General features: G+C 41.7%; 1 protein-coding gene and 1 pseudogene across 2 annotated transcripts; both read left to right on the top strand.

Moving 5' to 3' along the window:
* Positions 1–6,026: 6,026 nt before the first annotated feature.
* LOC311101284 (lysophosphatidic acid receptor 6-like) lies at positions 6,027–13,543 on the top strand (the record flags this gene model as incomplete). The annotated part of the gene is made up of 2 exons (XM_084142413.1): positions 6,027–6,085; positions 12,520–13,543. The coding sequence occupies exon 2, from the start codon at positions 12,524–12,526 to the stop codon at positions 13,541–13,543; it is 1,020 nt and encodes a 339-aa protein (XP_083998539.1). The 5' UTR covers positions 6,027–6,085; positions 12,520–12,523.
* A 1,426-nt stretch (positions 13,544–14,969) lies between these two features.
* On the top strand, positions 14,970–15,872 carry LOC311102078 (lysophosphatidic acid receptor 4-like; annotated as a pseudogene). The gene has a single exon. The product of its transcript is annotated as a lysophosphatidic acid receptor 4-like (transcript).
* The last annotated feature ends 516 nt before the right edge of the window (positions 15,873–16,388 follow it).

Raw genomic sequence — 16,388 nt, 5'->3', positions numbered from 1 at the left:
ATATTTGGAACCAAGGACTGATCACCCCAATCCACAAAAGTGGAGACAAATTTGACCCCAATAACTACTGTGGGATATGCGTCAACAGCAACCTTGGGAAAATCCTCTGCATTATCATTAACAGCAGACTAGTTCATTTCCTCAGTGAAAACAATGTACTGAGCAAATGTCAAATTGGCTTTTTACCAAATTATCGTACGACAGACCACGTATTCACCCTGCACACCCTAATTGACAAACAAACAAACAAAACAAAACAAAGGCAAAGTCTTCTCATGCTTTGTTGATTTCAATAAAGCTTTTGACTCAATTTGGCATGAGGGTCTGCTATACAAATTGATATTTCTGCTCTCACTCTCTAAGCCCTGTCTTTCTAGTTCACAGGTCAAGAGTGCCGTTTGTAAACTCCAACCACAGTGTGGTTATCTGAGTCCAGCAATGGATATAATCTACCTACTAAAGGCACTGTTAAAATTCCTGTAGGTAATAATAATTAACCTATGCTCCAGGATAGAACATATCTACAAAGTGCTTTTACGGACTCAGCCATACTGTGTATCAACTCCTCTGGCTAAACTGTTGTTTCATCTTTTTGTGTAGGTGAGAAGCGGGGAGGAAGAGGAGAGGGAGGGAAGTAGAGAGAGAGAGAGAGAGAGAGAGAGAGAGAGAGAGAGAGAGAGAGAGAGAGAGAGAGAGAGAGAGAGAGAGAGAGAGAGAGAGAGAGAGAGAGAGAGAGAGAGAGAGAGAGAGAGAGAGAGAGAGAGAGAGAGAGAGAGAGAGAGAGAGAGAGAGAGAGAGAGAGAGAGAGAGAGAGAGAGAGAGAGAGAGAGAGATGCTTGCTAGTGTTTCACTTCAAAAGGGACTGAAATAATTCAACTTAGTCAAAACTGTAGGGGAGAGTAGGGTACATTGAGCAATTTTTTTACATTCAGAATCACTCCAAGGGAAATGTAGAATTCTTTCTAACAAAGATATATACATATATTTCAGGATGTTGTGTATCTCTGGAAATAATCAGAATTCATGTAAATATTACAGTTTTGAAAACATAGCTTGTCCAAAAAAAGGTGGTCTATTGGCACAACAGGAAAGGGTAAGTTAAGCCACCTGCAAATGTCTGTACTGAATGAAATATTGTACTGTACTGAATGTCTATCTTTATTTTCCAAACACAATTAAACACAATCACAATCACTGTTTTTGGTCTTTTAATCATTTTAATCATTTTTTAACACAGGTTTAACACCTACAAGCACTTTGTACTTTACATTTTTTTTTTTTACATAGGCCAGGCCTCATATCTCAGCAATAATGTATTTCATTATGCCTGGGAAGAAAACACTTTCATTTGCTCAATTTGCCATTGGCTTAACCATTGGCTAAATTTACCCCAAGGCAAGCATTTTGACTACATTAGCCCACACAGCTACAAGGATGCACTTTCATGCTAGGTTTAGGACCTCATATAGGTTTAGGACCTCATATTGAAGCTTACAGAGACCCCAACTGATGTATATAACAATCTTACAATGATCTAATTTGGTTTAGATACAAGCATCATGAAAACTCCAACACAATAGATGAATTAGACTTAATTAAAATCTGTTTTTTCAACCTAACATGCTTACCACTTTTTCCATGTGGTTTCTTCCTTCACAGACTCCATGAAATGATGACTCTTCCTAAATATTTGGTCAAATTATGAATGTTGTGTATGATTTCCTAGAAACAACCCCACTGGGCAAAAACTAGTTGAATCAATGTTGTATCCACATCATTTCAACCCCCAAAATCTATGTGATGACATTGAATCAACGTGGAAAACTGATTAGATTTGCATAAAGTCGTCAACGTAAGGGAATGTCATCATTTTTTTTACCCAAAATGTAATCTAAATCCAATGACATGGTGATCTTTTTTGTTGATTTCACGTTGAATTCTTGTTAGTTGACAACTCAACAAAATGTAAATCAAAACTAGACGTTGAACTGACGTCTGTGCCCAATAGGAAGGGTGTCTCAATTTACCCCTTTGGCTCAATTTACCCCACTTTCCCCTACTGATATGATCCATATTATGGCTTGTCACTCCCATTTACCCTAATCTGATTTAACCTCATTTACCCTAATCTGATTTACTAATCTTTTTTTTTATTTTTACAATCATTAAAGGTGAATGCCATCATTTCTGTATGATATTGGCTAGCAAAAAAGAAGGCCCAATCAAATCATTACTTATTAATTCATTACTAATAATTTAGTTAAATTTAGTTTAGGCCTGGATTCAATCAGGTTGAGCGTTAACCAGTGTTAACCAGGCAGTTTTGGAGGTGTAACTGTGGTATAAGCTGACAAATCGTCGAGAGGCTGCTCGTGTGTCACTTACAAACAATGTGGATGCTACCATGATTACGGATAATCCTGAATTAATCGTGAATAATAATGAGTGAGAAAGTTACAGAGGCATAAATATCAACCCCCCCCCCAAAAAAATATGAAAATGCTAACCTAACCTGTTATTGTAATGCTGAGAGGTTAGCATGTCTTGGCGGTATGATGTTTGTGTATCTGTAACTTCCTCACTCATCATTATTCAAAATTCATTCAGGACAATCCGTAATCATGGTAGCATTCACATTAATGTAGAAGTGTTTAGAAACATATTATATTCTTATTTACAATAAAAGTGACTCCAAAAGGACACAATACATTATTTACCATTCATTTCTTTTGGGCACAAAATCTTGAAACTTAAACACAACCAAAATAAACTGCAAATGCATCCAACAAGTTTGTAGAGTCACAATCTTGATGTAATCATTGTGTGCTAGGAATAGTAAACTTTTGATTACTCTAATAAACATATACTGTAGTACATTTGTCCCAATACTTTTGGTCCCCTAAAATGGGAGGACAATGTACAGAAAGTGTTGTAATTTCTAAACAGTTCACCCGATACGGATGAAAATACCCTCAAATTAAAGCTGACAGTCTGCACTTTAACCTCATAGTTTAACCTTCAAATCCAAAGTGCTGCAGTACAGAGCCAAAAGAACAACAAAATTGTGACTGTCCCAATTCATTTGGAGCTCACTGTAGTTTATTAGCTATTGCACATGCAGCAGCTACTCTTCCTGGGGTTCACATAAAACTTAAAAATACATGACTGAGTACAGAACAGTTATAGACAAGAACAACATAAGATAATATTACATTACGTTTAAAAAATATGTATACATAAAAATAAAAAAAGGAAGAGTAATATAGTGCATTGGGAAAGTATTCAGACCCTTTGACTTTTTCCACATTTTGTTACGTTACAGCCTTATTCTAAAATTGGTTAAATTGTTTTTTTCCCTCATCAATCTACACACAATACCCCATAATGACAAAGCAAAAATAGGTTTTTAGAAATGTTAAAAACTGAAATATCACATTTACATAAGTATTCAGACCCTTTACTCAGTACTTTGTTGAAGCACCTTTGGCAGCGATTACAGCCTCGAGTCTTCTTGAGTATGATGCTACAAGCTTGGCACACCTGTATTTGGGGAGTTTCTCCCATTCTTCTCTGCAGATCCTCTCAAGCTCTGTCAGGTTGGATGGGGAGAGTTGCTGCACAGCTATTTTCAGGTCTCTCCAGAGATGTTAGATAGGGTTCAAGTCTGGGCTCTGGCTGGGCTGCTCAAGGACATTCAGAGACTTGTCCCGAAGCCACTCCTTGTCTTGGCTGTGTGCTTATGTTCGTTGTCCTGTTGGAAGGTGAACATTCGCCACAGTCTGAGGTCCTGAGCGCTCTGGAGCAGGTTTTCATCAAGGATCTCTCTACATTGCTCCGTTCATCTTTCCCTCAACCTGACTAGTCTCCCAGTCCCTGCCACTGAAAAACATCCCCACAGCATGATGCTGCCACCACCATGCTTCACCGTAGGGATGGAGCCAGGTTTCCTCCAGAAGTGATGCTTGGCATTCAGGCCAAAGAGTTCAATCTTGGTTTCATCAGACTAGAGAATCTTAAATCATAAAGGCCTGATTGGTGGAGTGCTGCAGAGATTGTTGTCCTTCTGGAAGGTTCTTCCATCTCCACAGAGGAACTCTGGAGCTCTGTCAGAGTGACCATCGGGTTCTTGTTCACCTCCCTGACGAAGGCTCTTCTCCTCCGATTGCTCAGTTTGGCCGGGTGGCAAGCTCTATGAAGAGTCTTGGTGGTTTCAAACTTCTTCCATTTAAGAATGATGGAGGCCACTGTGTTCTTGGGGACCTTCAATGCTGCAGACATTTTTTGGTAACCTTCCCCAGATCTGTGCCTCGACACAACACTGTCTCAGAGCTCTACGGACAATTTCTACTGTATACACCTGTTCTGAAAGGCCCCAGAGTCTGCAACACCACTAAGCAAGGGGCACCACTAAGCAAGCGGCACCATGAAGACCAAGGAGCTCTCCAAACAGGTCAGGGACAAAGTTATGGAGAAGTACAGATCAAGGTTGGGTTATAAAAAAATATCAGAAACTTTGAACATCCCACGGAGCACAATTAAATCCATTATTAAAAAATGGAAAGAATATGGCACCACAACAAACCTGCCAAGAGAGGGCCGCCCACCAAAACTCACAGACCAGGCAAGGAGGGCATTAATCAGAGAGGCAACAAAGAGACCAAAGATAACCCTGAAGAAGCTGCAAAGCTCCACAGCGGAGATTGGAGTATCTGTCCATAGGACCACTTTAAGCCATACACTCCACAGAGCTGGGCTTTACGGAAGAGTGGGCAGAAAAAAGCCATCGCTTAAAGAAGAAAATAAGCAAACACGTTTGGTGTTCGCCAAAAGCCCTGTGGGAGACTCCCCAAACATATGGAAGAAGGTACTCTGGTCAGATGAGACTAAAATTGAGCTTTTTGGACATCAAGGAAAACGCTATGTCTGGCGCAAACCCAGTTTTTTCTTGAAGAATGGGCAGAAATCCCAGTGGCTAGATGTGCCAAGCTTGTAGAGACATACATTGACATTGAGAGGAAGTGTGGACATGTCAATTATATTCTGATCTGAGACATGTAGGGTAGGCCTATATGGCTTTTCTAGACCAAATGTGGATTACTGATCTGTATAGGATTCATTCAATTGTATGGGGGCCCGGGCAATGATGACTAGTATGACCATGACAGGAAGATCAGTCATTCAAAGTAGGGAAAGTGAAGATGGAAATTAAATGAGGATGTGGTTGTGGTGGTGATGCATGCATGCATGTCATAAGGACATTGTTCTCTGCGCTACAGTATCAGACAGACCTCTCAGGAAAAAGTATACTTCTACTTTCAGGCAAGAGAGCTAGATTTCATATTTAGTAATCATATTTCAAACACACACACACAAACATTAATTTTAGTTGGCTCCTGACAGTGTCCTCAAGATGTCCCCTGACTGTTCCTGTGGCTCCCTCTAGTGCCTCTTCACACGAAACGATAACATTATATTACACTGTTTCAGACTTTCCCAGACAGTCACCCACTCATACTGTATGTGAATGTGTGCATGAGCAATGACAGTTGTTGGAATCATGATTAAAAAGATGAAGATTTACAATTGAACAACTTTTCCTATACAGCTTGTTTCTTCTAGAAAATACTAAATGAAAAACTCCAACCTGCGTGGGAAATGTATATATGTCAATGGGAAACCCCTTCTGTTAACCCACATATCTTACAAAGGCAGTGAAAAGTTTCACATAAAAAAAAAACGACAGAGCATGCTAAACCATGTGAGTGTGGCCTAAGCAGAACTTGTTTGCCATGCTATGTGCTCAAACCACACAATACTTTATGACTGTTTTTCTTTAACTATGCAAACGAGTCAACAAAAGCGGCACTAGCCTATAGCAGATTGCAGGTGCAGTACAGTTAGTGGCGGTTATTTGTTTTTGAGAGGGAAAGCAGGCGTACAACGGTTTCACTATTAGTCAGAGGAAGAAGTATTGGCATGACATAGGCTGTCTATTGTAGGTTAAAGTGTGTCTTACCAAACAACGACTCAAAGCCAAAAGGTTCGGTTCTAGTTGAGACAAGATAATTATCCCAACGCGACTTCGGTGAGTGTTTTTTTCTGTAGCCTACTGTAATACTTTTGGACAGGAGTTTTGCTCCCAGTTCATCACTGCCTTATAGAATTAAAAGCACATCCTACATTTACATTCACCTGCGGTTTCTGCCATGCGGTTGTGAGATAATAATAATAATCCTAAATCATCTTGACAATTTTAAATGTCACTATCCCTAAAACAATGGAAACACATTTTAAACACAGGGACTTTCTACAAAGGGGGAAAATCACTGTTCAGTTCTATAAAGTCATTTGTTCAGAAGTCAGTTTTTAACTAAACATCCCAAACCAGCATGGTCTCATAGAGTAAACTTAACATACTAAACTTAAATCTGGGACACTCAAATTAGTATAATTTCTTACGTTCGGTGTGGTTACATAACACAAAAGCTTACTTTCATTTGTCCATTGTTGATATAGTCCCAAAATGTTTTGCATGTCAGCAATCAAGTTTTCAAGATGCATAACTTTAAAATGTCTGTATTTTTAAAGTTATACAGTGCATTCGGAAAGTATTCAGACCCCTTGACTTTTTTTGCAGTTGCAGCCTTATTCTAAAATGGATTCAATTGTTTTTTATTATTCTGATCAATCTACACACAATACCCCTTAATGACAAAGCAAAAACTGGTTTTTAGAGATGGTGCCAGGTTTCCTCCAGACGTGACGCTTGGCATTCAGGCCAAATAGTTAAATCTTTGTTTCATTAGACCAGAGAATCTTGTTTCTCATGGTCTGAGAGTCCTTTAGGTGCCTTTTGGCAAACTCCAAGTGGGCTGTCGTGTGCCTTTTACGGAGGAGTGGCTTCCGTCTGGCCACCCTACCATAAAGGCCTGATTGGTGGAGTGCTGCAGAGATTGTTGTCCTTCTGGAAGGTTATTCCATCTCCACAGAGGAACTCTGGAGCTCTGTCAGGGTGACTATCGGGTTCTTGTTCACCTCCCTGACAAAGGCCCTTCTCCCCCAATTGCTCAGTTTGGCCTGGTGGCCAGCTCTAGTAAGAGTCTTGGTGGTTCCAAACTTCTTCCATTTAAGAATGATGGAGGCCACTGTGTTCTTGGGGACCTTCAATGCTGCAGAAATGTTTTGGTAACCTTCCCCACATCTGTGCCTCGACACAACACTGTCTCAGAGCTCTACGGACAATTTCTTCGACCTCATGGCTTGGTTTTTGCTCTGCCATGCACAGTCAATTGTGGGACCTTATATAGACAGGTGTGTGCCATTCCAAATCATGTCCAATCAATTGAATTTACCACAAGTGGACTCCAATCAAGTTGTAGAAACATCTCAAGGATGATCAATGGAAACAGGATGCACCTGAGTTTAATTTCGACGTCTCATAGCAAAGGGTCTGAATACTTATGTAAATAAGGTATTTCCATTTTTTATTTTTAATACATTTGCAAAAATTTCTAAAAACCTGTTTTCACTACAATGGGGTATTGTGTGTAGATTGATGAGGGGGAAAAATAATTTAATCAATTTTAGAATAAGGCTGTAATGTAACAAAATGTGGAAAAAGCGAAGGGGTGTGAATACTTTCCGAATGCACTGTATGTCTTGGAAACTTGATAGCTGACATGCAAAACATTTTGGGACTATATCAACAATGGACTAATGAAACAAAATATATTTTTGGGTGGAGTTTTCATTTAAAGTAAAGTGGATGGTTTGGGTGGAGTAAGGTGGATGGTCTGGGTGGGTGGGCTCATAACCTGAACGTCTAGCAACCCAAAGGTTGCGTGTTAAATTTCATCACGGACAACTTTAGCGTTTTATCTAATTAGCAACTTTGCAACTACTTACTACTTTTTATATACTTTTCTACTACTAAGCATGTTAGCTAACCCTAACCTTAACCCCTAGCCTAGCTAATGTTAGCCACCAAGCTAACGTTAGTGTTAGCCACCTAGCTAGTGTTAGCAACAACAAATTGGAATTTGTAACATATCATATGTTTTGCATTTCCGTAACATATTGTACCAATTGCAATTCGTAACATATCATACGAATTGTAATCGTAACATATCATATGAAATGGATGATGGACATCCAAAAATGTATACATACCATATGAAACGTAACATACACTATATATACAAAAGTATGTGGACACCCCTTCCAGTTAGTGGATTCGGCTATTTCAGCCACACCCGTTGCTGTCAGCTGTATAAAATCGAGCAAACAGCCATGCAATCTCCATAGACAAACATTGGCAGTAGAATGGCCTTACTGATGAAGAGCTCAGTGATTTTCAACGTGGCTCCGTCATAGAATGCCACGTTTCCAACAAGTCAGTTCGTCAAATTTCTGCTCTGCTATAGCTGCCCCAGTCAACTGTAAGTGCTGTTATTGTGAAGTGGAAATGTCTAGGAGCAACAACGGCTCAGCCGCGAAATGGTTGGCCACATAAGATCACAGAAGGGACCACCAAGTGCTGAAGCGCATAGCGCGTAAAAATCGGCTGGACAGAAATGATTAAATATTAAAGCATTAGACCTATCACTAAAAGCTTCAGTCATACAAAAGTTATACTTAAATCCGAACTGGTTCTCTAGCAAATTAGTAAGATTGTCTCACCCAATGTTCAAGAAAGGCCTTTTTCCCTTTATTCAGATTACAACCACTCACTTTCAGTTATTTGAAAAGGAAATCATCCCCCAAATATCACTATTTCTAAGTTACAACCTGTAATTTAAATGGATTTTTATTTGGATTTCGTGTAATGGACATACACAAAATAGTCCAAATTGGTGTAGTGAAATGAAAAAAATTACTTATTTCAAAAAATTCTAAAAAATACATAACGGAAAAGTGGTGCGTGCATATGTATTCACCCCTTTTGCTATGAAGCCCCTAAATAAGATCTGGTGCAACCAATTACCTTCAGAAGTCACATAATTAGTTAAATAAAGTCCACCTGTGTGCAATCTAAGTGTCACATGATCTGTCACATGATCTCAGTATATATACACCTGTTCTGAAAGGCCCCAGAGTCTGCAACACCACTAAGCAAGGGGCACCACCAAGCAAGCGGCACCATGAAGAGCAAGGAGCTCTCCAAACAGGTCAGGGACAAAGTTGTGGAGAAGTACAGATCAGGGTTGGGTTATAAAAAAATATCAGAAACTTTGAACATCCCACGGAGCACCATTAAATCCATTATTAAAAAATTGAAAGAATATGGCACCACAACAAACCTGCCAAGAGAGGGCCGCCCACCAAAACTCACGGACCAGGCAAGGAGGGCATTAATCAGAGAGGCAACAAAGAGACCAAAGATAACTTTGAAGGAGCTGCAAAGCTCCACAGCAGAGATTGGAGTATCTGTCCATAGGACCACTTTAAGCTGTACACTCCACAGAGCTGGGCTTTACGGAGGAGTGGCCAGAAAAAAGCCATTGCTTAAAGAAAAAAATAAGCAAACACGTTTGGTGTTCGCAAAAAGCCATGTGGGAGACTCCCCAAACATATGGAAGAAGGTACTCTGGTCAGATGAGACTAAAATTGAGCTTTTTGGCCATCAAGGAAAACGCTATGTCTGGCGCAAACCCAACACCTCTCATCACTCTGAGAACACCATCCACACAGTGAAGCATGGTGGTGGCAACATCATGCTGTGGGGATGTTTTTCATCGGCAGGGACTGGGAAACTGGTCAGAATTGAAGGAATGATGGATGGCGCTAAATACAGGGAAATTCTTGAGGGAAACCTGTTTCAGTCTTCCAGATATTTGAGACTGGGACAGAGGTTCACCTTCCAGCAGGACAATGACCCTAAGCATACTGCTAAAGCAACACTTGAGTGGTTTAAGGGGAAACATTTAAATGTCTTGGAATGGCCTAGTCAAAGCCCAGACCTCAATCCAATTGAGAATCTGTGGTATGACTTAAAGATTGTTGTACACCAGTGGAACCCATCCAACTTGAAGAATGGGCAAAAATCCCAGTGGCTAGATGTGCCAAGCTTATATAGACATACCCCAAGAGACTTGCAGCTGTAATTGCTGCAAAAGGTGGGTCTACAAAGTATTGACTTTGGAGGGGTGAATAGTTATGCATGCTCAAGTTTTCAGTTTTTTTGTCTTATTTCTTGTTTGTTTCACAAAAAAATATATTTTGCATCTTCGAAGTGGTAGGCATGTTGTGTAAATCAAATGATATAAACCCCCAAAAAATAATATTGTAAGTCGCTCTGGATAAGAGCGCCTGCTAAATGACTTAAATGTAAATGTAAATGAATACTTTCGCAAGCCACTCTTACATCTACTACAAGACCATGGTGCTTGCCTACGGAGCTGTGAGGGGAACGGCACCTTCTTACCTTCAGGCTCTGATCAGACCCTACACGCAAACGAGGGCACTACGTTCATCCACCTCTGGCCTGCTAGCTCCCCTACCTCTACGGAAGCACAGTTCCCGCTCAGCCCAGTCAAAGCTATTTGCTGCTCTGGCACCCCAATGGTGGAACAAGCTCCCACACGACGCCAGGACAGCGGGGTCACTGACCACCTTCCAGAGACACTTGAAACCCTACCTCTTTAAGGAATACCTGGAATAGTATAACAGTAATCCTTCTACCCCCCCACTCCCATTAAATAAATACATAAAAATAAAGGGGGTGGTTGTCCCACTGGCTATCCTAAGTTGAATGCACCAATTTGTAAGTCACTCTGGATAAGAGTGTCTGCTAAATGACTTAAATGTTAAATGACATTGGTAGGCTACAACCTAATGTGACATCCCACTGGGCAAAAACAGGTTAAATCAACGTTGTTTCCACGTCATTTCAACCCAAAAATTCAATGTGAGGACGTTGAATCAACGTGGAAAACTGATTGGATTTGAAAAAAGTAATCAACGTAAGGGAATTTCATATTTCTTTCACCCAAATTTTAACTTAATTCCAATGACATGGTGACATTTGTGTTGATTTGACGTTGAATTCATGTTAGTTGACAACTCAACCAAATGTCAATCAGAACTAGAGCTGACATCTGTGCCCAGTAGTCATGGACAGTAGCTGTACGCCAACCCCTTGGTTTAGACAGGAGCAAAGACTAGTTCCAAACTAAGAAGCACAACCAAATACAAAATATAATAGTTTTTATTTGGAATATAACTCTTTGAAAAAAATGACTTTATATCTGTTGTTCACACGCATATCTGCCCCTCTCATTGGGTAGAATGGTCCCACCTGATCTTGCCTCCTCACGCCTGCCTTCCATCTTTGAGGACATGTATTTCCATTGTTAACGTGGTCACTGGACTATCTTGTCAATATAATAGATCATTTTTGACATGGCCCAAGAGAGGGAAGATCTCAATTGCGCTCTCATCATGTCCTCGCTCCTCGTTTCCTTCTCAAAACCCATTGGATGAGAAAACCAGAGGTCCCGCCCCTCTGAACTTGTCCTCCAATGGGTTTTGAGAAGGACATGAGAAGAGAGGACACGAGGAGTGTGCAACTGAGATCATCCCAGAATCTTAGGTAAAATGGCTTCCAAGATGGCCAATTCCTTTGCCCTTTTATAGGGTTACAGAGGAATTGAGTACTGCCACTTAGTGGTGGACCTCTAAAAAGGTCCTGCCTGTTACACTAAGATGAAATCAGTTACAGTAGTCTACTAGGTAGTAACACTATGCCTAGTCTATGAGATGGCATTAGTCGTCCAAATGATTAGTTGCTTAATTATCTTCCAATGCACTTGAGCTTTACTACAGGATATCCCCTCAAGTTGACATAACATGTAGCATACAGTTAAAGGGATAGTTACGTTTTCAACTTTATATTCATCATCTCCAGCTCCACCCCAACATCAACATATGTGAAAATGGTGCATTTCTATGTTTTGTAGTAAAAAAGATAGTGTGAATATGCATTGGTGTGCATCATGTGAGTTTAACCAATTATGAGTAGGCATTGCCTACCAATTGGTTGATGATGTCATTGGAAATACTTATCTTCCTATCTTTTCTACTACAAAACATAGAAACACGCCATTTTCACATTATATTGATGTTGGGATGGTGCAGAAAATGATGAATATGTAGTAGAAAAACTGTGAAATTTCCCTTTAAATGGATAGTTCAGGATTTTGGCAAAGAGGATCTTTATCTTCTTCCACAGAGTCAGATGAACACGTGGATACCATTTTTATGTCTCTGTGTTCATTTTGAAGGAAGTTGCTAACTTGTGTTAGCACAGTTGCTAACTAGCGTTAGCGCAATGACTGGAAGTCTACAAGAAAAGCTGGCATGCTTCATTGCCAAAATCCCTAACTATACCTATACATCTCTTTACTCTTGCTCAATGACCATCCCGATTGATGCCTCTTGTATTGGTTAAAAAGCATTGTGTCGTAAGTGAAAAGTGCAATTACATTTATATGTGTATTATATTTCCCTCTCTGTTTGCAGTAAAATGGCACTGTGTGAAAGGGACGTGTGCTATATCCAGTGGATCGTCTATGTCCCCACATTCCTTGTGGGTTTTCCCCTCAACCTGGCCGCTCTGTGGCTCCTCCTCTTCAGGATCCGTCGATGGACTGAGTCCACGGTGTACCTCAGCAGTCTGATCATCAACAACAGCCTTCTCATCTTCTCTCTGCCCTTCAAGATGTACGCCTACGGCCGCACCTGGGGCCTGAGCATGGGCTTCTGCACCTTCCTGGAGAGCCTGGTGTTCGTCAACATCTATGGGAGCATCATACTGATCGTGTGCATCTCGGGCGACCGCTATGTTTCTCTGCGGTTTCCATTCAACGGCAAGAGTCTGCGCTCGCCACGGAAGGCTGCCATGGTATGCCTGGCCGTGTGGGTGACGGTATTCGCTTTCACCATGCCCGTCTATGAGCTCCACAACAAAAACACCACCAGCCTGCACAACGGCAACGAAACCAGGTGTTTCGAGAAATTCTCCAGAGAAACCTGGGAGAAGAAATGGATCATCGTCACCATGGAGACGGTGTTCACAATCAGCACCATCACTATGGTGTTCTTCTCAGTGTGCGTGATGCAGATCCTGAGTAACATGCGGCGTCGGTACCCGCTGGACGAGAAGCTGAGGGACAACAAGTCTGTGAAGATCGTCCTGAGCAACCTGGTGGCCTTCCTGCTGTGCTTCATCCCCTACCACGTGGCCGCAGTCGTCTACTTCCTGGCCAAGAACCGCACAGAGGACCCGGGCGTCATCAACCCCCTCAGAGACTTCGTCCACATCAGCACCTGTCTGAGCAGCGTCAACTGTCTGACGGACGGGGTCTGCTACTACCTCATCCTGAAGGAGAACCTGCTGACTGCCAGCCAGGAGAGGAGGAGGATGTCCATTAGAGGGAACATGGTGGCAAAGCCCCGGGAAATCAACCAGCGTCCGATGGACAACATCAAGGTCAAGGGACCCGGAGAGACAGGATCAGACACCCAGGTCACTGGAAATCGATAGGACTTGCTAGATAGATGTGGCTTATCACTTCTTGCCGCGTGCAGAGTGGAGAGCAGGGTGGAGATGCTTCCCCTGTAGATGGATGGCTATTACCTCTATCTGGGAAATGGGAAACTCAGATCCCCACAGCAGAGAGAGGAGACAAGTCTCATGAAAGACTCTTGAAGAATGAATGAATGAATGGCCAACACAATGTTTTCAAATCAATCATCCAACCTTCAAGTTTATGTTCTATTATATTCTCACTCATCACACCTGTGACCTCATACAAGTCTTACCCTTTAGGAGGCTGAGATTCATAGAGGTTCCACAGAAGATCTCAGAGGGCATATCTAACACTAACTAATCTGATCAACAAAAGGCATGGGATTTACAACCCTGAGTCGTGTAATTTATTCATACTGAATAGAAGCATATACATAATTATACATTGTTCAGATATGGACTGTTCAGATGTAAGCCAACCATTCTCAATCTAGCAGTTTAGTAATAATACTTTAAAGTACTTCTTAAGTAGTTTTTTGGGGTATCTGTACTTTATTTTACTATTTATATTTTTGACTTTTACTTCACTAAAGAAAATAATGTACTTTTTACTCTAAACATTTTCCCTGACACCCAAAAGTTACATTTTGAATGCTTAGCAGGACAGGAAAATGGTCCAATTCACTCACTTATCAAGAGAACATCCTTAGTCAGCCCTACTGCCTCTGATCTGGCGGACTCACAAACACAAATGCTTCGTTTGTAAGTTATGTCTGGGTGTTGGAGTGTGCCTCTGGCGATCCGTAAATTGAAAACACAAGAAAATGGTGCCGTCTGGTTTGCTTAATATAAGGAATTTGAAATGATTTACACTTTTACTTTTGATACTTAAGTATATTTAAAACGTTAACTGGAGTCATTTTCTAATAAGGTACCTTTACTTTTACTCAAGTATATAAATTGGGTACTTTTTCCACCACTGCAATCTAGCCAGCACAAATGTGTACATCCAGACCATTTAAAATCTAAAACGGTATTTCAATGTTTTAGACAGTTGCTCTTGATCATCATCTGTTTGTTTTTAATTATTCACTACGAATAACTCACTTTTGGCAAAACAAATGATGACTGTCTGTATAGGTCAGAGAGTTCAGAGATACTTCCTGTTATCAAGAGTCTTCAAACAGATTAGCAGAAAGGATGGCAGGCCCTTCCTGAGATAAAAAAAAAAGCACCCTCACTTCCTGTTTCAACAATTGTTTCAACACTTGTATTAAAAAAACAGAGTAAAGATCAGCTCAACCTCTATACAGACCGCTCTGGTAGGAACTGGTAACCAGAGCACTGAGCTGCTGGTTTGGTGTGGTTTCTGTCTCTTTTCAGTTCACATGCACAGACACACACAGCTGTGTCTGTCTTAAAGGAGCAGAGATACAGTACCATGAACAACACCAACAATACCTTAGAGGACAGCGCTCCGTAGCTGAGTTGTGTGAATGCCGTGTATACAGCCTCTGCCGCGGTGTACGGCTGTGTGGTGGTGCTGGGCCTGCTGCTCAACGCCTGTTGCTATGGGTTCTGGTCCGCCACCACGGCCTCAAATCCTCCAGCGCTGTCTTCATGAGCCACCTGGCTCTGTCCGACCTGCTGCTGGTGCTCTCCCTGCCCACCCGGGTCTAGTTCTACGCCACGGGCACCTGGCCCCTGGGCATCCAGGCCTGCACGGCCACCACTATGCTGTTCCGCAACAACATCCGCTCCAACACCGTCTTCATCACCTTCATTGGCCTGGACAGGCTGCTGGCTGTGGTCTACCCTCTAAGAACCCGCCACCTCCGCACCACCACCAACGCCTGGAAGGCCTGTGTCTTCATCTGGGTCCTGATCGTGGCGGTCAACATCCCAGAGGCCCTCTACAAGATCAGTCAGATTAAGAGCTGTAACGCCACTGACAAATGCTTTGAGTGGACAACTCATGGATGTGCCGTGGATGTGCCGATCGCTGGTTACGTGCAGTCAGGGCTGGTGTTCGCCATGCTGGGGGTCAACGTGGTCTCCACCGCCATGGTGTACTGGACGCTACGCAGGCACCTCAGCGATGCCGCCAGGGTCAACAACAAGATGAACGTCATGATGATCTTCACCATCAACCTTCTGATGTTTATTGTCTTCTTCCTGCCATTCTCCATCGTGCTTACGCTCAGAATCAGGGAGGCTGTCATGCCCATGTTCTGTCTGGCCAGCGTCAACTGTTGTCTAGATCCACTGTTGTACTACTTCTCTTTAGATGCTTTCTGGAAGAAGAAATAGGGTTTCTCTGGCCAGATCACATGAAAGTAGATGAGGGATGAGGACACAGTGAGTGAGAAAACTAGTTTGAGGTAACTGCATCAACATGTGTTCCTAAATATTCCACAATTTATAGTTAAATGTTCAATTATATTTTGTCCCCCCAAAAAAATTGGGTAACAGTTAATCTCTTGCGCTCATCTGTACTTTTAAGATGTGCTCATATAATAGGTTTTATTTAATAAACACTTTACAACCTCTTATCTTCATGTGATTTTGATGGTTAATAAGACCGCAGTCATTGACATTTACTGTATGTAGGTTTTGTACATCGACCTCAGTCACTTTTCCAAAAGTACTGACAATTACTAAGGCTTTCAATTCTGCTTTCATCCACGTGGGGCCGGGTGACCAACATTTCCTGCTGTTGAGTGGTTCGAACATCAGACAGTCATGTGACTTTGTTGATAATTCATGAGTATCCTGGCTGAGGACCCAGGCAGGCAGCAGCAGCCATCCAACAGCTCTGTGGCTCAGAGCCCTGCCACATGGAGGGGCATCTGTGTCCACG

Source organism: Coregonus lavaretus (genome assembly GCF_964263955.1).
Source record: "Coregonus lavaretus genome assembly, chromosome: 26".
Lineage (NCBI taxonomy): Eukaryota > Metazoa > Chordata > Actinopteri > Salmoniformes > Salmonidae > Coregonus > Coregonus lavaretus.
This window is presented reverse-complemented; position numbering and strand designations above follow the sequence as displayed.